The 26,039-nt window shown below is 32.1% G+C and overlaps 2 protein-coding genes across 5 annotated transcripts in view; one reads left to right on the forward strand and one right to left on the reverse strand.

Annotated features, from left to right (window-relative positions):
* Positions 1–26,039, forward strand: part of LOC115890544 — a 49,247-nt gene that overhangs the window by 2,974 nt on the left and 20,234 nt on the right. Inside the window, exon 2 of the mRNA XM_030910807.1 lies at positions 11,856–12,059. Within this exon, the coding sequence (XP_030766667.1) occupies positions 11,856–12,059 (204 nt within the window). The remainder of the gene's footprint in view (positions 1–11,855; positions 12,060–26,039) is intronic.
* On the reverse strand, positions 1,748–6,134 carry LOC115890545. Of its 4 annotated transcripts, none has more exons than XM_030910811.1 (8): positions 5,944–6,134; positions 5,726–5,826; positions 5,338–5,400; positions 5,136–5,259; positions 4,891–5,075; positions 4,705–4,832; positions 2,564–2,742; positions 1,748–2,241 (listed from the first exon to the last, which is right to left on the reverse strand). In XM_030910811.1, exons 2-7 carry the CDS (start codon positions 5,816–5,818, stop codon positions 2,580–2,582), a joined length of 756 nt encoding a protein of 251 aa, XP_030766671.1. In that variant the 5' UTR covers positions 5,819–5,826; positions 5,944–6,134; the 3' UTR covers positions 1,748–2,241; positions 2,564–2,579. The 4 variants fall into 4 exon arrangements, with proteins under 4 accessions (XP_030766671.1, XP_030766670.1, XP_030766669.1 ...); XM_030910810.1 differs by having other exon boundaries at positions 5,118–5,259; XM_030910809.1 differs by having other exon boundaries at positions 5,136–5,400.

Genomic DNA, 26,039 nt, shown 5'->3' on the forward strand with positions numbered 1-26,039 from the left:
AGTGTAAAAGCAGCAGCGATAAGAAAGAGCCAGAAGTTACGTTTCATAAGTAAATTAACAGTCCACTCCAACTTTTTAGCGTTTTCTTATTGAATTCGATAATTATTCTTTAATTTCAATTAACATCTATATGTACTTGATATGTGCTATACGTCGATACTAGTTTTATACCTTTTGTTAACATTTTAATACGTTTGTTTCGTAATTAATTAGAATGATACACCATAGGCGTAGTAAAAACAATTATCAAAAAATATAAATATTGCTTCAAACAGCTAGGTTAAGAAAAATATGTGCCACGGCACTGTTTGGTGACATCGGCACAATTTGCTCTCGGGTGTTATTTGTCCTTGGATTCTTTAGTCATTGAAAATAACTTTAATTTTCTCAGTTTATTGTTTACATTTTATGGCTTGTTGAAGTTTGTAGTCAATCGTAGTTAATCGTATCCTTAAAAAATAGAAGATATTTGTTGTCAAAAATTTACAAAGCAGTAGGTTATTCTAAAACGTTCGAAAAAGACAGAGTTGTAAATAGAGATCGAAGAAGTTAAAGAAATAAAGAAAATTCAACTTCATTTCCATCTCAAGTCGAATTTTCTAAATAAAATGAAATTTAAAAAAATACTACTTTCTGAAAAAATCTAAATCAGCATAAATAACTTTTGATTGTAATTATACCGTCTGATCGAAAAAAAAATTGCGCCCAGTTGGCTTAGAAATAACGATCGATAATATTCCCGATATAAGTTTACTTATAAAATAACAGCGATCTTCACCTCCACATCACCCCTGAAGTTTTTTTTTATTGTAGGGTATTTACACCTTCAGTAATTTTATTTATACCATACCATCGAAAAAAAATGCGTAAAAGGTGACTTGGTCGAACTGCTAGTTCCTCTTATTTTAAGTTGTTTTGTAGGTGTATAGGTAAAATTATTTATAAACTGTTATTTTTTAGAAATTTAATGTTTAATACTGTATTGTCAAATAATATATTTTCAATTATTAAATGATCAGCCAGTAATAATTCTTTATTCAAAATAATTTTTATTCTAAAGACTAAAGATCGATTATAGACCGATTTGACGAAGACGATTTATTTATATTTCTCTCAAATTTTTGTAGTAGACAGAGAGCGCATGAGACAGCTACTGTTTCTTGTTCTTTCTGCTGTTCTGTGCCGTTTAGGGAATATCGTATGGTAGTCAGCGAAAATTCTACGCTGAATGTCAGGGGCTGTGTTGCCCATTAATTCACTGGTGTCAAAAGTTTCGTAACCCAAATCGCTCAATGGCGCCATGCGATATTTTTTTAAATTAGTCGCCAAAGCAACTTCAAAATGGCCTAGTCTGGCAACACTAGAGAGTAACACCTTTACTATGGAGGGTAGAGGAAAGGAAAAAATAATCTTCGTGTATTGAAAAGTGGTCATAAAAGAGGGAAGACTTAAGATGGCGCTGCTGTAAAAAAAGTTAAAAATTTGAAAGAAGCGAACATTTTTAAAAGAGGAAATGGTTCAAAAGAGATAATTATGTCATGAAATAGATTATCGATATTTTATTCAGAAGCAATAGACTGGCCCTCTTTTTATTATTTCTCATTGTGATAGTTTTAACTTAAAATTAATGTTAATTATAATTATTAGGAAAATTGTATTTTAAGTAATTAATTGGTGATGGATTTTAAATAAATATAATGCAGATCGAAAATAACATACATTTATTTAGTATAAAAATTAAGTCATATATAAAAATTAAGTCAACATCAATATAAATTTACAAATTATCACAATTACATTAATTACAGAACTGATTTGAAGTTATGTAATATTACACATACTTCATGAAAGATGATGGTTATGTCTGAACCGTTGTAATTAGAAAAGACTTGTGGAGCTGATAATTGAATGTTTTAGAGTGAGTCTACTTTCTAATCTGTACCAAAGATAGACAAAATTTTCTTGTCAAATCGTATTCGTAGAGTTGGCGAACTACACAGGTAACTGGCATCTTATTTCCTGTATCAATCTATACACTTTTATTTTTTAAGATATTTGAAATGCAATGCTGAGTTATTGTAAATTGCTGTATTCAACATGAAATGTACAAATTATAATAATAATACAAAAAATGGTCAACTCTAAGAACTATTCACCCAGTTTAATCCAGATATACTTATGAACTCGCGAGCGCGAATTCTGGTGCGGTTCCATGACATCTTGAATCAAGTATCTCACATCCTGTAGAAAAAATAAATACTTAATACGATATTTGTATATATATTTTTATATATAAGCTGTAACATGTTAATTAAAATTATTCGTTCTTAATGTTCACAGATATAAATTTTATATTCACATTATGTCTATAATAATAACATCCTCAATAACTGAACCCAGCCCTGCTGTTGGTAGATATTACAATACGTTACATTCAATTATGAAAAGTATGTTAGAAGTATTAATCACATTAAACATTTTTGGTCACGAAATTGGAATTAAATTACACATGCAGGAAATAAATATAAAAAAATCAGGGTAATTTGTTGTAAAACAAACTTACTGCTTCTTTTAACCCTTTACACTGTCTGTAAATGTTGATTACTGTTCAGATGTGACTGAAGACGTCGATGCTTCTGAAATCGGAGACGAAGAACTGCACAAGACATGCAACGTGGATTCATTTGATGTCTCTGATAAGCATCATCTCCAATGACGACTCCTTTACATTCTTGAGAATATCTAATAAAAATTACCGGTAAAAAGTGAAAAATACATTGCTGGTGATGTTTTTTTATTATACAGGGTGGCGCCTCTAATACGACGCGGAGGCTCAAAGAAGAACGACGGTAATAATGACAGACGGTATCGAAATGAAATTTTGTAAGCATATGTAGGTTAGTTTAGAGCAGTTTTTTAAATTATAGTGAGTTCTACAGGGTGTCCCAAAAAAGTTACACATCAAAGTTGTATTTTTTGTAATAGAACACCCTATACAGGTTGTTAACTGGACAGTTACTTATATGGGTACAGAATGGCAACACTGCCTATTGAGAACGCATGCACTTATAGGGTTTTCTGCCGACTTGTCCCGTCGTCGCGTCGTCTATCGACGGGCCGAGGTTGCCATATTTCAACCATAAAGCTCTTGCTGCGAGTAATAAAATGGGTAAGGGGCTTTAACTTTTTTATACCGCCTTTCACTCACCCTGTATAACTTGTCGGGATAAATCTTAACTACATAATACGCTATGCCTGATAAATTATAATTTAGGTAGCATTTATTGAAATTTTAAAATTTGAAGAACAAACTTTAAAAATTGTTAAAATATGTGAAAATTCTTACATTTTAGCCATATCCTTCTCTAACAAAACTCACCTTTAAGTATTTTTCTCCTAGAATCCGAAAATCAATTAATATACAGGGTGGTCCGAACTGTATTCCGGAAACTTCGACAGCATATTCTGCAGATAAAAATATGTAAAAAAGTTCGTATAAATGCATGTCCTAAAATGCTTAGTTTCGTAGATACAGGGTGTAGAAGTTTCATTTTTATTTTGATTTTTTCCAAATAATTTCTGAAGTAACGTAAATATTTGGATGAAAACTGGTGTTTGGGAGTTTTTTGACATGAAATATTTGATTTTCATGTCAATATGACTCCTACTTGCAGAGGGCGCCACCTGCATATTTTTAACTGTTTTGAAGAGTAATAACTTTTCGTCCGTACCTGTATAAAACAACTGAGTAAAAAAATGTGCATTTACAACGTTTTTTACGTAAAAAATGTCTCTTAGTAAAAATCGTTACGAATAATGGTTCTCGAGATATTTGGAATCGAAATTATCAAAACCTGTCATCTTTGTCATAAATTAAGCATGTTGACTAAATAGTTATTAGGCTGAAATCATAAATTTGAAATGTTTTTGTGCTAAAAGTTCTTTATCATCATTTTTTCTCAGAAAAATTTAAGATTAATTTAAAAAAAATAAAAAGTTCCCAAATTTATCATTTCAGTCAAATATCTGTATACTCAACATGCTTATTTTTTTGTCAATAATGACATGTATTGACTATTTCCATTCTAAGTATCTTGAGAACGGTTGTTCGTAGCGACTTTTACCAAGAGACATTTTTGACGTAAAAAATCACAGAAATGTATATCTTTTCACTCAGTAGTTTTATACAGGTACGGACGAAAAGTTATTACTCTCCAAAACAGTTAAAACACATGTAGGTGGCGCCCTCTACAAATAGGAGTCATAATAACATCAAAATCAAATTTCTCATGTCAAAAAACACACAGACACTAATTTTCATCCAAATATTGACGTTACTTCAGAAATTATTTGGAAAAAATCGAAATAAAAATGAAACTTCACCACCCTGTATCTCCAAAACTAAGCATTTTACATATTTTTATCTGCAGAACTTTTTTACATATTTTTATCTGCAGAATATGCTGCCGAAGTTTCCGGAATACAGTTCGGATCACCCTGTATATATAGGGTGTTCCATTACAAAAAACACAACTTTGACGTGTAACTTTTTTAGGGGACACTCTGTAGAACTCTCTATATTTTTAAAAAAATGTGCTCACAAAATTTTATTTTAATATAAGCTGTAGTTATCCTTGCAGCCTCTGCGTCCTATGAGAGGCGCCACCCTGTACAGTTAAGTTGCTGAAAAAATTTTCATGTTACCTTTTTTTATCAAATTGTGTACCAACACATAATGGCCACTTTTCAACAGACTTTAAATATTCATAAACCTCATCAGAAGAAACTATTTTTTCATCCAAGGCTTTTTTTTCATTATTAGAATAAACTACCTGCAATTTGTTAATTCGTTACAACATTGAATAAAAGATACAAAATGTTTATACATACTATAATAGATAGATTTTCGTTTAAAATTATGTGATTTACGATCTGCTTGCTTGTAGGATCTAATCGCATAAACTCAATTTCTTTAGGTTTATTAATATAAAACCAATAAGGTGGCAATGCTGAAATTTTGTCTTTGATTTGAGCAATAGGGTCTATTATTTCTGTTAATTGATGCTGTTGTTGCTCTACAAAATGTTGATCTTTATGTGTATCATATTACTCTTTACGTGTATAATAATACTTACGTGTATAATATTCATTTATTGGTTCCTGTCTTGCTTGTTGCTGTTGTTGCAACTCAGAATTTAAATTAAACTGATATTCCTTTGTAGGCAGGGCTTTGTCCTTCAATATTTTCCTATGTAAATACTGTAAGTGGACAGTATTTCCAATGACAATTTTATCATAAAATTTAACATCTTGTTCTTTAAAATGAAACTGGCATACCTTATCTGTAGATTTCAAAACAATACCTAATGCTTTCGACCATCGCTGTAATCTAATTGTTGTCTGAAAATCAATACCTACTTAATATTATCCTGGTGATTTTCATTAAAATTATAAATTATTAAAACAATACAACACTTATAGTAAAATATATTTCTGAAAAGTACAATTTTTAATGTCTTTCCTACTTTTACTTCTTTAAAAAAATGCCAACAACTTGTGCAGGTCTGTCAAACTTTAAAATCATTATAAATACAATTTATCGAGGTTGTAAAAATATATTTTGTATATCAATAATCTTACGAAAAATTTTTACTACACTTTTGATTGACTCTATTTTTATGTATTTTACATATTAATTACATGTTATTATTAGTATTTTACATACCGTAGGTTGGAAAAAAGATATCCTGTGGCGTTTTATATGCTCTTTATTTTTCCATCTATTCAAGCAACTTGGCACCACACACACTTTTACCATTGTTTAATCTATAAAGAACAAAATATGGATAAAATATATATAACATATATATGTATAACATTTAGGCTCTGCGATGGAACGGGTGGAACTCCATAAATTCACCTATTTTATTAATAAATACATACCTATAGATGTACCTATAGCCTTCAATATATAAGTCATTAAATCACATTTGTGTCACCGAAAAACAATATTTTGTTACATCAATCTGCATCAATTGTTATAATACTTAAAAATAATATAATCCTTGATCCTTGATACTTCCGTACACACTTCGATAAATCGGTCATCTTTGTTTACAATTTTTCGTGCCATGTTGCCGATATATTTTTATTTTTCTTTAAGAATTTTATTTTATTAAAAATGTTGAAATTATCAAAACTCCATTTTTTATATAATACCACAATTACTAACACAGTAGTTATATTTAATCGTTTACTCAATTAACTAAGTTATACCGTATGATCGAATAAAAACGGCGTCAGCGATGGCTATGAATTGAAGATCGCTGTCATTTTATATGTAAATTTATATGGGAAATGTCATCGATCGTCATTTCCAAGCCAACTCGACGCCGTTTTTATTCGATCATACGGTATTATAATTAATACTATAAATTTAATATATATTGCTTTTATTCACATTAGTGAATCTTTGGTTGCATAAGATATTCATAAAATAAATATCAATGACTAAAGAATTGATAAATATAATATATTAAATAATGTAGTACTATTTAGTAGTATTAGTAAGTATAAAAAGTTGGGGGTAGACCAATAAAGAGTTCAAGTTGTGAGAATAAATTATACATACAATTTATTTAGAGACTTCATGGTATTGGCGTGGTATTGGTATATTACTCTATTAAAAATGTTGCTTTTATTATACGAAGTAGGTATATTTGTAAAAATTAGTACTAGATTTTTTAATAACTTGGCAGATGAGTTAACATACAAGTATATGGATATATGAATAAGTTTATAAATAATAAGTATTCCGAGGGCTTGTTTAGATGGCGAAGTATGTAAAGGGTGTTCCATTTTGGTTGAAATTATACGGTATCTTAGTTATTAGTAGAAGAATAGGAGGATGCGGTTTGCACAAACCTGTCCCACTTTTTTATCAAACGAAAGATGCTGTAAACTAAATTTTCATAGCCCCCTTCTTTACTGAACGACAGGGTCTTTTCGAAAATTTTGTAATTTGGGACAGCCCCCGTATCCAGGCGGATACGGAGGGGGATCTTTTCCCCCTAAAATCTATAAATTGGGTTAAATATTAGAAAATAAATCCAAAAATAGAAATATGTCTTAATTTTTTTCTATTCATGTATTTTTTTGATAATATGCTTTGCTTAGACTTAGTTGTTTAGTAATTGCTATATACAGGGTGATCCACCCTCATTGCGCCATTAATAATTTATCTAACAGAAAATATGTTTTTAAGTTAACAACATTTTAGTTAAAATTTTTTACTAAAAATGACAAACTGAAAATTGCTCTATGAAATTTTTGAAAATAATATTGCATATTGTTAAAATGTAGCCCAAAATATTGTACACGCCACTGTGTTGCATAAAATTTATGGGTGACTCTCAACCCTTGTCTTCTAAAGGCGCATTCTCACGACTCGTGTACTTGACAAACATTTGTTATTACTATTTTTTTTGCTATTACTTGACAAATATTTGTTAACTATATATACTTGCTATGTCGTGAGAACGGTTTCCTTGGTCACTCGTCGCGTTCCCGCCAGTTAATTATTCTATGGTTCCCACTCTCTGTCGGTAAACATAGCCCGAGTCAAAAGGATCACAATTATTCGTACACTTGCCAAGTGTAGCCTCGGCCAGCCTTGACTATACTTGCCGAGGCGCTCAAACGACTGCGCAAATAATTGTACTGTTATAGCATATGTCCTGTTTTCCGGGTCGGTAGTGTTTTTCGAGCTAATTGCGGATAATTTAAAACGTTAAAGCAATAATAGATTATATGCCTAATATCAAATTTACATTAATAACTTCAATTATTGGCGACATACCTTAATCGTTCTTTCAGCAATAAACAACAAATAGGGTGGACAAATGAAGACTACACGGGATAACTAGATATGTCACATTTTCATGGAAATTAAGATAGCGATACAACTTTATAGGTCATTCGAGAAAAAAAAGCAATTCCTACGCTTAGTCCCAGAGATATTACAGTTTGGTTATTTTGCCTTACAAGGGAAAAACCAGAGTAGTCTACGAGTAAATGGCAAAAACCAGATATATCCTTACGAATGGGCGACAAGCATGCATCTTGCAATAATTAGTATTACATGTAGTAAATTTATGTATTCTAATAAAACCCTACTTAAATGTTAATTTTCTTCCTTCAACAAAAAAATAATAGTTTAGGTTAGGTTTTATTCAACCTTTAATTGGACATCCCTAGTTTTTCCCCTGTTTTGTTTTGCATTTTGACATTTTTATTTCGGTATTTCAGAATCGATGTACTTAAACAGCCGTTAAACGGTAGCCTACTAAAATGCCGTTAATAGATATTGTGACGTCGTTCATGTCGGCGGAAAGTAATGCCTAGCTATAAGCATTTTGCAAGAGCACCTGTGGCTCCGTGGCTGAGGCTATCGGTTCGTGAGCGAATGGTCCGTGGTTCAAATCTCACGCCCACCAAGACTTTTTTATATATTTTTTGCTTATAACGTGATCTTATTGCGTTGGTTTCACTCTTTTTGGTTGGATTGGTTTAGTTATTTGGCGGGTTGGTTAGCGTGGTTATTTGGAGGGTGTTAATTCATTGGTTAGTTGGTACTAATTTATATTTGTTTTTTATATTTTTTTATCACTGTCGAGGTTAGTTGCGTTGGTTAAGTTGGTTATTTGGTGGGGTGGATAGCGTTGGTTAGTCCTTATAAAATTCCTATATTTCATAAAACCGTCAAGTGCGTCACATTAACGACGTCATACCTATTAACGGCATTTTAGTAAGCAACCGTTTAACGGCAGTTTAAATACAGCCTTTCAGAATATGGCGATAATTAACAATATTAATAATTCAGAATTGGTAGTAATATATATTTTTCTAATCATTCAACCGAAAATAACATATTTCTTTAACAACACGAAATTGCATTTTTCTCGGCTCCAATTAAAATGGACAAAGCTAGTTTTTCCCCTGTAGTCTTCAAATGATGTTGTTTTGGAAGTTATGGATTTATACGAAAATGAGCCCTTCATATGGATGACCAAAGATATATAAAGAACATAAAAATCGTATTGCAGTGTACAGTAAAAGAACTTAAAAAGAAAAAAGAATCACTAGCAACGACAATTTCGGGACCTCCGGTATCCATGGATGCGACTATACTGTTTACTTGCCAAGGATTTAAACAATGTTTGTGCTGGGAAAGTTGGGCTGTATGTTTTTTATTGTTACTTTTATGGTATTTTAGTTGTAAGATGTTTTGGACAATAAATTTAGTCTGTGTTGAGAATCCAACGAATGAGTTTTATTTCGTGACGGCTCCTTTTTTAACAGGTTATGGGCCCAGTACGTCGAGTTTGGTTTGGTTTGGTTTGGCATAAAACGGTTTAAATTCGGTTGTTTTCGTAGTGTTTAATGTAACATAACACAAGTATGGCTGGAAATTTTATAGTTAATGTTCCTAAGTTAAAGGGACGGGGAGAACTATGAAGAGTGGGCGTTTGCGGTCGAGAATTTTTTGATTTTGGAAGGTTTCTCCAAATGTGTATCAGAAGTTCTGGAAGCAGAAGACGCCAAGGCAAAGGCCCAATTGATTTTAACAATCGACACGTCCATAAGGCATATAAATGTTCATATTAAGGACGCGAAGAAAACAGTCGAGTTGTGGGAAAAGTTTTTGCAAAAACTTTTCAAAAAAGCAAGAAAAGCTTTGCCAGGAAAATTGGTTTACTAAGAACGCTGATCTCTGCCCATTTGGATGGTTGTGATTCGACGGCGAGTTACGTCAATCAAATCATGGAGACAAGCCAGAGATTGCGTGGGACTGGTTTCATAATTGATGACAAATGGGTCGAATCGCAGCCGCTAGCGGGATTACCGGAAAGATTCTCACCCATGATTATGGCAATAGAGCCCCCCCTACTGTGGAGCTTGGTGTGGATGAACTCTACTGGAAGAATTAACTCTAGCGGGAATACACTGCATACAATGCAGATGACATAGTCATCATTGCACGGGGGAAACATGAAGGCACTCTGTGTGATATTATCCAAAGAGGACCCCGCATCGCTGAGAGATGGTGCAGGACTGTCGGGCTGAGTATTAATTCAGATAAAACCGCGGTAGTGCCATTCACCGGAAAGCGAAGTTTGAAAAACTTGAAAAGAATCCATAGATGGAAAGGAAATACTGCCATCACAGGAAGTGAAATATCTGGGAATAACCCCAGATAGTAAACTTCTCTGGAACAGGCATATTAAGAACATTACCAGCAAAGCCACAAAGGCTCTCATGATTTTGTCTAACATTTTGCGCTGGATGTATACCATGATAGTAAGACCCATGATTACTTATGGAGCAGTTGCTTGGTTTACAAAACTAGAGCAACGTACAGCAAGGCAAAACCTGTGCAAAGAACAAAGACTGGCATGTATCTGCATCACAGGTGCCATGAGAACATGTCCAACAGCAGCAATGGAGGTCATTCTAAACCTAACACCACTGCATATTGTCGTCGGTAGTTATGCCAATGCGACAATGATTAGAATGGTCATTGACGGAGTACTGGGAGAATTTTCAGGTCAGGGGCTTGGAACACCCTCAAAAAGAAAATTCCACTTCTCCAACTCCCAGTGGATGACATACCAAGAATTTACAACATTGAGAAACACCTCACTGTAGTATTGAGTAATAAAAAGGATTGGAAGAAAGAAACGCTTACTCAGCATATAAAAGACCATACCATCACGTGGTATACTTCCTATGCTTCCAAAACCAAAGCAGGGACAGGGATAGGAGTATTTGGTTTGGTTGTTTATTACAACCTAACCCCAGTATCCTTCAGGCAGAAATTTACGCTATCGAAAGATGCTTACAATTTATCTTAGATAGGAACTATCGAAAACAGAAAATTGTCATCCTATCCGATAGTCAAGCACTTAACGCGATCAACTCAGTAACCATCAATTGTTGGTCAAAGAATGCCTAGAGAAGCTCAACAAATTAGGCAAAGAAAATAAAGTCCTCCTACTCTGGGTGCCTGCTCACCAAGGGATAGAAGGCAATGAAAAAGCAAATGATCTAGCTACGAAATGAGCGAACACTCCACTAACTGGACCAGAACCGTTCTGTTTTCCAAACGGGAACCAACTGAAAGCGGAACTGAAGAATCTGGGAAGACTCAATCCGTAACTTGGAATAGGTGTCCTCCAAAGGTGTCCTCCAACGGTCTAAGACACTCGAAAAAGTTCCTCAGAACTTACTACCGAGAAAAATCAAAGGTTTTCCTTGATTTAAGTAAAAACAATCTTCGGATTGTCACGGGGTTTCTAACAGGACACTGTCTCCTCAACGAACACCTCAGTAGGCTGAAGCTGAGAAACAACAGCGAATGCAGATTCTGTGGGGAAAATGGGGAAATACCAGAACACCTTATCACTGAGTGCGCCGAGACGACGACCATTCGTGCCATGATTTTTGGTACGTCTGATGTCGAGGATGGAGAGCTGGCCGCTGTGGAGCCGTCTCAGATACTGGCTTTAGTTAAAGCCCTGAGACTGTATGATGAGTTATAACTCGTTATAACTCAAGAAAGGGGAACACACAATAGATCTATAAGGTCGCGGGGATTAACTCCCCTCCTAAACATTCCACATTCTATGGCAATAGAACATTCTGTATTTGCAACTCAGTAAATGTTGCAATGTTCTGGCTTTCCAAAAATAAAATAAAATCAATCTAAATTTTTACGCCATCGATAGAGGAAATGAAAGAAATAGTTTACATTCTATGTATCATACAATTATAATTATATTTTTTTAATATTTTAGGTTTCCCGCAGATCCGCTAATAAGAAACCAATGGTATTCTATTGTTGGTGTCGCAGAAAATGAACGTTTGCCGAAAATACCACATATTTGTTCTGATCATTTTGATCCTCAAGACATTGCATTGAAACCGAATGGTCATCGAATCATTAAACCTGGTTCTTTACCTGTTAGCGATCCTGTATTTTTAGAGCCTTTGTCAGATAGGTAGGTACTATTCTTTTAATACCTAATTAGAATTATTATGAAATGATTTTTTTTCTCTGCTTTCGATATTTCGAAATTAGAAAAAATACACAGCTAAAGGCAAGAAAATATTACTTATTAATATACACTAAAGCTGTAAGAATTTTGTTCCTTTCATATACAGGGTGTCCCAGTAATGAGTGCAAATATTTTAAGGGGTGGTAGATCTGGTCAAAAGAAACATATTTTCTCTTTACCATTTTTAAAATAAATTGAAAATAACCGAGTTATTTAACTTTGAAAGTTTTAAAAATAAATTGCCACATTTTGAGAGCCGCCGGGGGAAATCCGCTGTCAAATTCAGAATAAAAATATTTATCCACATATTTTAAAATAATTATAAAGCCACTAAAATGCTACAAATTTATGAGTTAATAATGTATAAGCGTCGATATATTTAGTGAAGAAATGTGTATTACAAGAAAAGACCGCCATTTGATGTATTTTCAACATCGTCGATATTCAATACACGTTAGGTAGTGGATTGAATGTATTTATGCCCCAGTGAATATTTTTAACAATCTTATTTGTAGTACTTATAACCCATTAGTACATAAAACTTCATTATAGAACAAGATAAGACCACAATAATAGATCTGAGAAGGTTGCAGTGGATCAGGCCTAGAGCCACCTCCAGAAATCTAATCTAGAACAAGACAAAGACCTTACTTGCAAACTACCATACATATCTTTTTAAAAGGATGCTAAGTGCCAGTAAAATCTATACGTAATCACTCCCTAAAATGTTTAGTATAGTTTAGTTTTCAATATTTTGCAGTAAGAAATTAAGATAAATCTACAATATATTATCATCAGACCAAAGGAATGGATAATTATCTAAAAGATTAAGTTATGTTATGGTACATACCTCTAAGGTACATACATAGATTTGGATGACATGGCTTCAGGTGGTTTTACTAGTCAGGACTATGTCAAATCATTTACTAGTCAAAACAATGAAAAAAAGCTGAAATAACTTACAGATCTAAGTATTAAGAATGTTGTTTATGCATATAGTTATTTTCATGGACTTAAATAGATTAATTTTTATGTATTTATTGATGGTAATTAATATTTTTTGTTTCATATTGTAATTACTGCTTTATTTAATTACTAATAAAAAGTAAACAATATAATGTAAGTATGTAAAGTTATATTTAAAAAGTTGATCTTATAAAATCAGTTATAAATAAAAATGTGTGATTTAAAGTTGATTTTTATACATGACATTATAAAATTGTTAAGGTTCATTTGAAGTTTTACATACTGCCAAGTTAAAATCATGCCTACTTAATATATGCATAACAATTAGTTATTTTAATGTTAAATTTATAGCAGTATATTTTTTTTTATAATAATGATACTTAAACATTATGAAGTTTGTTGTTTTAAAAATGTAACATTAAATTGCAGAGCAAAATATATTTTAATTGTGTTATGTGGTATTACCTTGCTTTCATTCAATTAATAATCAATTTTTTGTATAAAAATCACTCCATAACATACAAACCTTAATCATACAGTATACATGAGCTCCGGAGCATTTCATGCTTCTTTCCAAGTTATTTTTAAATGAAGTGCACAATTACGTATCTAAAATGTCGAAACTACCTGAAGTAATACTAATTGAAACAATCTTTCTATCAATATATTAATACTTATATTTCAAAAATAGCAGGTATGTATCATATCAATTTAAATATTACATTTATTTGTTTCAACTTTGGTTCAAAATTTTCTCGGATTCTTCAAATTTAAGTTTGTAGTTTATTCCTATAGATTCATAGTTCCAAAGACTTTCGTTAAATCATGCTTATTTGCCAAAACTAAGTACGGCATAACTGGTATAGGCAAGGTTTACTTATGGCATATGTATCTCCTTCTCATTGATAAACAAAGTTTTTCCTATTGTTTCGACTAAATTAAGTACTAAAATGTTATTCCAACTTTATTTCTTCTTGCCTATTAACTTACTTCTGTTGGCGTACTTTGCGCTAAAAGCTAACATAATATAATAAATGCTAATACAAATGAAAAATGCTTATATGGAAACCATCTACATAATATATAAAATGCTGTTTATCTGTGTCGTCTCTACTGAAGTAACGACTTGCTCTAGAAAGTTGCTTTTTTTACTAAAAGATAGCTAATTGGCTCTTCTAAAAACTGTCGTCGCCGGATTTTTTGTTTTTCATTTAATTAAAAAAAAAGTCTTTTTTTTCCTGATGTCGTGGCGGATGCGCCAGGCTTCAACTAGTTCGTTTATAAACACTTAACTTATATAGGCCTAAAAAAATGAAATTTATAAAATCGAATACTAATATATTACCTGATATTACGTTAGAATGAAGGTAGATATGTTTAATTATAGATAATAAAGGTAATTCTATCATAATTAATAATACTTTATTTTACGGCTAACCTGTCAAGGGTTGGTCGGCCATATTGGCGCCGAACCGAAACAGCGAAAGGTTGGCCTCCTTTTTAAATTTCCCGCTAGTTTTGGCGCCAAAATGGCGGTAATTGCGGTATTTTATATTATCTAGGGACTTTACTCAAATCGATAAAGCAGCGACATCTATAGAATAACGGATTAAGCTTTTTTTGGACAACGGACAATCGGCACTGTGGCGTGCTAGGCAAGTCGTATTAGAAGGGGGCGGTAGAGGGCCCTACTGGCTCTTAACGGTATTTACGATTTTTCGGGGGTTCCCAAAATAACTATATGGATAACTTTCTGGAGTTTTAAAAGCTCGATACTATTAGAACAATTTCTGATGGTCGATTGTACTGATCATCTTATTTATTAACCAAAATTAAACTCAAATCAATTAACCAGCGACATCTATAGAATAACGGATTAAGCTTTTTTGTGAACGGACAATCGGCACTGTGGCGCGCAAGGCAAGTCGTATTAGACGGGAGCGGTAGAGGGCCCTACTGGTCTTAACGGTATATACCATAGACTTAAAATAAAATATAGACTACACTATTTACATCTCAACGCGGTCAAACAATCTTTTTTGTACACATGTTTACTTCTGGGTACAGTCGACCGAGCCTTCCTCATCCAGCCTATGTTGTCACGTCTTTAATATTATCAATATTTTTTTTCTTGTTATACACATATATTGAGATATTAATACTACAGTTTAATAAAGTAGGTTTTAATATTCCATAGATGTATTAAATAGCCCTTATACTACTAAATTATAAGTCGGATACTGTTTAAAAAGGATAAGTTCTTTACAATATTGTCGCGACCCCGTTTTAGAGGGTTGCGGCTAGGGACGTTTTAGGTATCGAAGATCATTAAAACAATCAATATATATAAAAACAAAATATAAATTTATTAAAGAATTAAATACATTAATTTAGGTAGGAGAAATGTCAAGCAGAATACCTTTTGACCAATAAAATATACTTAGAGAAAATATATAAAAAATATAAACTTACTTTACTGTCATTATGATACTTGGAGAACTCAACTCAACTGAACAGCATGACTTCTTCATTCGTTCTCCCCGAGAGCCCTCGACTCTCCTCTGATTTACTTTTTAATTATTCTCTCATATTGATATTTACAACAATAAGAATTAAACAAAGTTCACCTTCAGATCTTAGTATGACGTCAACTTTTTCTAGTTTAATTTTCATTGTGCAAATATTATGTTTATAGAAATATATTTTATTTAATATACTGGGTGATTTATTTTAATGATAAATACTTAAATTCTTGCTCTTGACATTATGACAACACCGATTAGAGGCGAGGGAGCCTATTCATTCATTTATTACCTTGTAGTATGCGTCGCACGTGTGCGGTAAAGCTTTGTTGCCGCTATGTCCCCGGCTGTATTAACGCATTTTCTTAGCTTGTAGTCCTTAAGTGTTTATTTCATTGACTTTTTCTGTTCAAGAACTATAAAATATGGTTCGCCAGTGCCAAATTTACAAGAAATTTGACTTAAATAATCCATTTAAGTCTTGAAACGACTTTTGACCGGTAGGCAACTCTCAATTTACCCATTGGAAGTCAGTGGCGTTGTTGTAGAAAGGCGCTTATTTAGATAATATTTTAGTAAAATGTAAAATCTGAATTTTTTCTCTTACATTACATTATTTACTTACTTACATTGTAACAAAATCATAATGTTTTTATTAAAAATATATTCCGGTTTATTCTAAAATTATCTTCAGAATCTAAAATAACATACAAGAATTTTAAAATGATATTACATTATGAAACAATATTTTTTAATATACCGGGTCGTCTCAAAAGTGGCTCACCCCCTATAACTTTTTTATTTTTTCAGATAAAAAAACAAATTTGTAAGTTAGTAGGTATATGACATAAATTAGGATTTATTGACGTATTCAATTATTTTTGGTCTCTTCCTGTTTCACCGAAATGATTACATCTTTTGATTTTTAAAGGCACCCTCGGTATATTGCTACTTTATTCGATAAAAAGTGACACTCTGAATAGAATGACATATCATATGTCAACTTTTGACATTGTCGCTTAAAAACAAATCGTATTTTAAATTTCAATCCAGGGTGCCATGTTGTTCTTAAAAACACTAAGTTTGATTCAAGGAGCCTTGGAAAAATAGTTTTGATCGTCTAATAGGTTTCGTGTCTTGTCTAGGCCGGTTAAAAGATGTACAAATCGTATTTTTAATCATACACATGTCAATTTTTTCAAATGGAACAAGGGTGACTCATTAGCATATTTGGAAAAAGCATTTTTTTATGAATATATTGATACCACACACTTGGTATTTCGAGTCAAATTGTCGTTATGAACCGCATGTTACAATTACAATTAAACCATATGCGAAAATGTCAAAAGTTGACATATGATATGTCATTCTATTCAGAGTGTCATTTTCTATCGAATACAGTAGAAATATACCGAGGGTGCCGTTTAAAAATTAAAAGTTATAGTCATTTCCGGTGAAACAGGAAGTGACCAAAAAGAATTGGATGCGTCAATCAATCCTAATTTATGTCATATACTAACATACTAAATCTTGTTTTTTTATTTGAAAATATAAAAAAATTATGGAGATGAGCCACTTTTGGGACGCACCCGGTATAATAAAGACAGTACCGAGTTAAATAAATGTAGTTTTCATTTTATCCACTTCCTATCACCTTCCTTGCTTTAATGGAACAGATTTATGTTTTCTCTAATTTACATAAGACATCACTTAACCAGAAAAAAAATTACAACAATCATATTTTTTTTCTCTCCCTGTCGCCGATTCTATTATATCTGTGGAATAGATTCTGTTTTGATTAATATTAGGGGTTGTAAATGTTTGACTAAAATTAATAATTTATTATTAATTTCAAATATAATAATTTATTATTAATTTCAAAAATTGCGTAATTTCGATTATAAAATTTCTTCTATAACGTGTATTTTATTATTTTTATCTTTTTTGGACTCTAAGACGTTTTTTCTAAACTTTTATTTAAAAAACCTGTCCTTAATCTTAATAAAATATAAAAAAGTTTAAATACGATATATTTTTAATTTAATTATAGCTTCATTAAAATAAAAAAAATACCCGGCTATGATACGGAGAGTTCAGGTGTACTTGAGAAACGAAAGGCAGTATTGTGTTTCTCGGCAGAGTCGTCAGGGAACGACCGTTACGACAGAGACAACATATCAATCGCTCGTGTCGCACTCGTTATAACCTAAAACAATAACACAACAATAACAAGACATTGTCTGACCGCATGTTCCAGCTATTTATGAATGAGATGCTCAGTCTATATTTTATTTTAAGTCTATGGTATTTACGATTTCTCGGGGGTTCCCAAAATCATTTAAAGAATGTAAACAAACCAAAATCAACGTATGTTGTGTATTCGTGTATCGTGCGTGTATCGCGTAAAGTTTTGGCACTTTTGGTGTAAAATCATCAATTTTCTTTTGTGGGAGAGTTCAGTAGAGGTTTTAAGTAGTTATTAAAGCATTTTTTTAGCACTTTTTGTTGTATTTGTGAGTTTAGTGTTTAATTATGATGTGAAACATTTTAAATAATATTTTGCAAATGATAGATTTGTGATGTTCAGATTATTAGATATTTGCAGTGTATGTGTAATGGTATATGTTGGATAAAAATACTGATCAATTTTCATCAAAAGGGTAAGCTCTAACTTAATATTTAAAGATTATAATTGTTGATTGAAAGGATTGAAAAAAATGCCTAATATGGCGAAAAAAGAAGCTCTTATAATTTATTTTTTCAGTCTACTCAACTGTAATAAGTACTTAAAATATTGCGCATTTTCCTAAAATTAGTATTAGCAATGTCCACTAATATGAATAAAGTTAGTTTTCGTATTTTTCTATAGAAACTTATGGCGGGTTTATACAACATATAATCGTAATCATAATCACAATTTTAGTCACAATCATAAAAGTCATAACATCGCAGTCGTAATCTGAAGTTCGTAAATTTTAACTTTTTTGATTGTGATTACGAGAAAAATCGGTTAGGGCATTATTTTTTTTTTTTCATTTTTATGTTTAATAATTATGATAATTTTCGTGTTTAAAAAACCTGAGTAATAAAATTTAAACAAAAATACACTTCTAAAATGATTAAGAAATAGAAAAATAAGAAAATTAGGTTACTTTATCAGCTGTATTTACATTCATGTAAACTATGTTGTATGTTGTCATGCGACTATGTTGTATAAACGCATATTAAAATTGTGATTGTGACTGTGCTTATGCTTAAGATAAAAATTATGATTATGATTACCACTATGTTCTAGCCCATTAAAATTATTACTGTGAATTTATAAACATTTAGAATGTGGGTATGGTAGGAAGTGGCAACATTGCATTCTCTCCGAGATTCTCTCTATGCAGGGTAAACGAAATTCCGGAGAGTGGACAGTGGCACTCAAAAGTTTTCAAAATTTTCCGGAAAATGTCAAGAAAAATATAAAATTTTCAACATTTTTTTTTGCAAAAAAAACCTCATAGGCGTGTTTCTGGTGTTCAACTATACTACCCGTTAAAATATTTGCACTCATTTCTGGGCCACCCTGTATATTTGAACGGGCCGAAAAACGCTCTTTACCATCTTTTGGCGGGAGATGCGCTCATATCTCACCGACACTTTACGACAGCGTCTGTTGATATTGAAAAAGTTTTGCTTGCCGTATCGGTGAGGACCTTAGAGTAAAGGATGCTTCACGTTATACCGTAACGGGTCCGAGCCGTGCGTCGGTGAAGACACGGCCAAACAATGTCAAGTGTTCTTTACATATATACATTCATGCCAGGCCGAGCACGATCCGAGCTTCGCCGGAACTCGTCCGTGCCCCGTCCCAGAAATGTCGGCGTACATTTTTTTCTCGGATCCGCTCCGTTCCCGCCACGTTGCGGAAAGCATGAATGTACTTTTCCTGGTGCCCCGTCTACAGTCATGATATAAACAAAGTACACTTTTTATCATGTCTGTAGTAAGTATTAGTGAATCTTACAGCAGTATTTGACGACAGGGTATGCGTAAAACTGCACAATGAAAGGATGTAATGAACAAGATAGATCCTTCATCTTTTCCTTTGAGCAGGAGTTTCCCCTGCAGGTGTTGTTCTTTATTCATCAACTGCAATTGGTACCAATTCCAATTGCGAGAACTTTGGCATTGTTCGCATTAAATTTTCGTGTGTCTATGGGGCTGTGTTTTCTAATATACTCGGAACTAATACGAACCCCGTTATCAACTCGGTGTTGCATATACAGAAAGATCGGACGTGGTTTGGTGTCTACTTGACGGAACGTGCCCGGCTCGGGCACAGTCCGGTGTACTGTGAATCATCCCTAAGGCTTCGTCCTACGTGGGAGACAAAAACGAGCGGGCAACGCGTGCGACAACAGCGGGCGATAAGCGCGACTAGCACAACATATTTGAGTTGCCTACGATGCCGCTTCAGTCGCGCGACTCTCCTACCTAGGACACCTTCGTAAGAAAACGTTTGATAAATACGCCGGCGCCGTCGCTCGCACCGCCCGAATCGCTCGCTTTTGTCTCCCACGTAGGACGAAGCGTGACAATAGAGAGCGCGAGCCGATCCATTGTTTGGCTCCATCGATGAGATACAGTCTAATGGTCTTGCGGGACAATTGTGTCATATCGTGCAGTTTATCGTTATAACAGGGAATATTCATTATACATACGTATCTTTAAGTTATTTAATAAAATATAATTTATTGATGCTACGTGTAAAAATTATTATATGGTATATAATAAGCATTTACTAAGTGATTAAAGCAAGTAAAAACAACAGTTCTCTTAAATAAAAATAGAAAAATAAATAATTTAATCTAATCAGCAGAAAATAGTTCAGTCAACGTGGCAACATTGGAATTCTTATCTGAACGTGGTAAACTGCCGGAGACAGGCTTCGTAGTAAAACGGTCATTTTATTTGGGAATAGTTGGTTGTAGGTATTCTTGTGTTTTCTGACTGATACGTCGTGAATTTTTTATTTTAAATAGTGACATTCAACATAAACTTTATAAACATTGTATAAATCATGGTTCATATGTGCCAAGTTTGCAAAAAAAATAGTCGTAAAAATCCTGATGTGTCATTTCACAGGTAAGTACTGACCTACCATAAAATATGGGATTCTTTTGAAATAGTAGCGTTCATAGACTTAGAATAAAATATATACTGAGCATCTCATTCATAAATAGCTGGAACATGCGGTCAGACAATGTCTTGTTATTGTTTTAGGTTATAACGAGTGCGACACGAGCGATAGATAGGTTGTCTCTGTCGTAACGGTCGTTCCCTGACGACTCTGAGGGTGCAGCCACACTATCCTAAAAACGGCGTATCGGCAAAGAGTAGATAAGACAAGAGACGACAGTTCGCGCGGTACCTTTCATGTTTGAGTGTTGGGGAGAGTGACCTCGTCTCGCTTGTCCCTTTAAATTTTCGTAACTTTTTCGCGGGAAATTTGAAATAGACTATTATTAAAATTTGCCTGTATAGCTTATAAATAGTTACTGTGTGGGTAAAGAGATAAATAGAAACGAAAAAAAAAATGAATTTTCTAAATATTATATAAAATAAATTATAATTAGAAACATATTTGTCGGGGAATAAAGATAATAAAAGCAATATTTTGTATATCGTTGGTAAACAAGAGAAAGTGACCAAGTCGATTTATAAGAAATGTTTTATTTACGTGTATTTTTTTTACATATGGACTTGAACAAGTGTAATATCACAATGTGGAGTTTATCAAAAAAATAGAGTTGCTCAATTTTTATTTAATAAATCCTCGCAATTACAAGCTTCTAACCATGTCTTCGATCTATGGATTACATTTAGGGCGGATTTACCCAATTCCTTAATTGCTATTCCTTAATTCTTATTTCTTATTCGCTAAATTATAAAAAGATAAAATACGTGTTATGCAGTTAGTTTGGTTATACAATGTCTTAATCCTTAATTCTTAACCACGGTTCGTAATTCTTTATTTTGAAAGTTCCCAACTTTTAACTTTTTAGCGATTACGAATTAGCGATTAAGGAAAACGTGTAGATGCGCATGCGTGAAATTTTGAAATGTTAATTTTTTGTGTATTTTGTGAACTGTTGTTCGTCCCATTCCAAGGAAGGCATGTCTTGTAAGAGTTCCACAATTGCCTTCCATGTCCTTTCTTCTATTCATGGGGCGAACCCCAAATCACCTACAACCTCGGTGGCGATTCACGAGAGTAGCGACACAACAAGCCATGGTTATAAACAAACCCGAAAGTGGTGCAATTTTTTGTATGGACCTCATTGCACACAATAACACAGCGAAATAAAAACGATTTGATTTGATCTACTAGTGTCAGTTTTAAGAATTAAGAAATAAGGATTAAGACATTGGATAACTGTCTCTAAAAAAATAAGGGATCAAGAATTGTGTATTAAGAATTACAAATTAGAGACTAAGAAATAAGAATTAAGGAATGGCAATTAAGAAATTGGGTAAATCCGCCCTTAGTTTAATAACATAATTATATAGTATATTTCTATAAAAATACTTTTCAGGATCCTTTGGAAAAGAGTAAAATATTATGTTTGTCGAAGAACAAGACCTATTTTTGCAGTCTTTATAAGCACACACAATGCCACCATCTCGTCTTTTCCTGCTACTCGTGTCCTGTTCAGTATTCATATTTAACAATAATTACAAATTAGAACGCTATAAAAACGATACTAAAATTAAACCTTAAAAACTCTCAAAACGATAATATATCGAAAAACTCTGAAAACACACTTTAAAAAGGCAAAAATGCAAGAAAACAACTAATCAGATTTGTTTATGTTTAAGCCTGATTAGCACAGCTGATTAGCGTCCTAAAATCTTAGGTTCGAATAAATAAAATGCGCAGTTGTCAGATTTTCAGATTTTATCTGTTTATCTTCGAAATCGACCAACTTTAGTCATTCTGTTTCTTTGATATTATCAGTACATTGCGAAAAAGAACCTAAACCAACCTAAAAATTTACATTTCCGTATTAACATACGTTACTTTATATCCTTCTTATATTATTAATTTATTTTCAGAAAATCTTGTTTATTTTTCAAAGAAATATACTTGGCAACAGACAAAATGGGACTTGATGGGACCTTTAAATTTTAATATATCTGCGTCTCTCTCGCGAAATTCGACTTCTTTATTCACTGTCGTCTCTTGTCTTATCTACTCTTTGGTATCGGCGTAACGGCGTAATGACCTTGAATCGATTTCCAGTAATTCTATTGGCTGAAATTTTTGACAGATGAATTTGACAGATAAAACTTCTGACAGATGAATGTTTCAGCCAATAGAATTACTGGAAATCTATTCAAGGTCATTACGCCGTTACGCCGATACGCCATTTTTAGGATTGTGTGGCTGCACCCTTTACTGATGATATTTACTTATTGTAAAATTACTCTATCAATTAAATTATTGTGATTAATTGTCAAAGTTAAGCCTGCTTCTTCATATTGTAGTTGTTTTTTATTGGTATTTTTTAGATTTCCTCAGGATCAAAATCGATTAAAACGTTGGTTTTGTTTACTAAACTGGGATGAATCGAAGCAATTACCCAAAATACCAGAAATTTGCTCAGACCATTTTCAATTTTCTGATTTTCACTATCGAAGTAATGGGTTCAAGTTTCTCAATAAAGATGCAAATCCAAAACCCCTACATACACTCTTTGATATGTAAATATACATAAATCTTTATTTTTTTAGTCTGAAATAAGTGCAAATATTTTCAGGGCTGGTAGATCAAGGGTAGATCTCGATAAAAGAAACAGATTTTTTCCTCACCAATTTTTTCAATTATAACACCAAAATATCCTAGTTACTTTACTTTCAAAATTTAAAAAAATATATTTTTGCTTAAATTTTGATGTTTTCTTTGTTGTAAAATTAAACTACTATTCTAGGTATGTTTAAGTTTCTAACTAAAAATTAAAAAAAATATACAATTTTTTTTCCAAAAATACAGATTTTAATTTTTTTGCACTTATGTAAAAATACTATAATACAGGGTTGTTCACCACATACGACACGGAGTATTGTAGTTAAACGATTAAGTTTTTGCAAATTGTAAGTTTTGGGTTCGTTGAAGGACTATTAGAGCTACAATTTAAAAATATTTTTACAAGATACAGAGTGTCCCAAATAAGTAAAAAATATCAAAGTTGTATTTTTTTAAATGTAACACCCTGTATATTATTACATTTTTAGTTTCTACGATTAAAATAAAGGTAAATTTGATTAAGGTTTACCGCATTTTTATGTTATAGTTTTTGAAATATTTAGGTTTTTGTCAAAATACAGTAATAATTTTAATGCTTTATTTCTCTAGGCGTATTTAACTTTTTAAAACCAAACATTGTACTGAAGTATTTCTGTTTACTAAATTTTGTGTTGCAATAATAAAAATTATATTACCTTATAGAGAGTGTCTAAAAATTTATTTTAAATAATAACTAGCTTTAAACGGCAATAACTTCTTTAATTTAAATGGAACACCCTGTATATTTTATGAGAATCAGAAGCACAATTTAATTGTCTATCAAATAGTATTATATCATTTTTTACCTATGTCTTCAGGTTTTCGTAGAAAATGCATTTTCTTATAATTTAGACCTCAATTATCAATATAGCCATGGAATATTGACATTTTAGATTTTTTTTTAAAGATGTAACAAATTTTTAAAGGGTACAGATACTAATATTGTCGATATAGTTCGTTTATGTCATTAAAAAATAAAAAAAATTGTTTAAATATTTGTAAAAGAGGACCAATTAATATGATTCGAGTATATTCAAACTACATTAATTGACTGTTTGCGTGGATTAATAATAATTGCTCCAAATACTAAAAAACTGAATTTTGTATGTGCATTAGATAGTGCGGTAAAAGGTAACACCTTAAAAATGTTATTTCATTTTTTGACGAATGCTTATTTATAACAACAGAAACGTCCATTTTCATAACTTATTATTATATTGACTTCTGATTCCAAATCCACATTTATTTAGAATTATTTATTAACTAACACAATTAAATATGTAATTAATTAATATTTGGGCGGAAATAATGGTGTTATATTTAATAATGGTATACTTTTTTATAAAGATTTAAATAGTTTTATTTTTGTATACAAATAGGCTGGTAATATTATCGCTTTTAGCATCTGCACATTTTGTTGTGTTTGTACATTTGTTGCTTTAAAACAATCTAAAATGTCAATATTCCATGGGTATATTGATAAATGAGGTCTAAATTATAAGAAAATGCATTTTCTACGAGAACTTGAAGAGATAGGTAAAAAATGGTATAATACAATTTGATGGACAATTAAATTGTGCATCTGATTCTCCTAAAATATACAGGGTGTTCCATTTAAATTAAACAAGTTATTGCCGTTTAAAGCTAGATATTATTTAAAATAAATTTATAGACACTCTGTATGAGGCAGTATTATTTCTATTATTGCAACACAATAGGTTTGTTCTCACAGCGTGTTCCCAACATGTTTGTGACTTCTTCCAAACCGGTGTTAATGCGCAGGTCTCAAATAATGCAGTTTCTTGTCGATTTCAAACATGTTTCAAACTGTCTGTGCGAACAGCGAATCCCCTACTCTTCTTTTTTGATCTAATAATACCACTAATTTTAACTCCTACGTAATACCGAATAAAGAAGAAAACGAACAGGGAATTAATAACCAAAGATATCTTTTAATATTTTTGGTTTTGTTCTTTTTAATGTTTTAATGTTTTGTAATTTTGATTCTTGGGCCTAACCCGTTCCTCCATCAGCTCTTCTCGGTCTGTCTGTATCCGAAAATCCGGACGCCTCAGATTCTTCGGAAGATTCAAAATCGCTCATTTCATTTCTTTATTTTTTGAAGAATAAAACACTAAACAAAAACAACACACGTTTTGTAGCACAAAACACATACACAAGAAGAAGTGCGAGCGCCTTGCTAAATATTGGAAAGTGAAATTGACGTTTAAATTTGACACTGTTGACAAGTCTACTGCTACTAGCGCCCCCAATTTCGCTTGTAGGAACTACGGACTAAATTGTCACGCATGGCGGGAAGTTTAAAAAAATAAAAAAATTTATTTCTTCATTTATTTTTAATTATGACATACACAAAAACACAAAAAATACACCATTTTTTAAAAATATGTTTAATATCAATATCAAATATACAACAGAAATTAATTTCACCACAATAAATTAATAAAATTAAAAGAATAATGTTACAAGTAGATCAAGAGACAAAATTAATTATAACAAAACTGAAAAAAATGGCGTCATAGATGGCTTAGAAATAAAAGATATATCATAATTTTGAAAGTAAAATTATATGGGAAATGT

Source organism: Sitophilus oryzae, unplaced genomic scaffold (genome assembly GCF_002938485.1).
Source record: "Sitophilus oryzae breed Bouriz unplaced genomic scaffold, Soryzae_2.0 scaffold_882_pilon_pilon, whole genome shotgun sequence".
Classification (NCBI taxonomy): Eukaryota; Metazoa; Arthropoda; class Insecta; order Coleoptera; family Curculionidae; genus Sitophilus; species Sitophilus oryzae.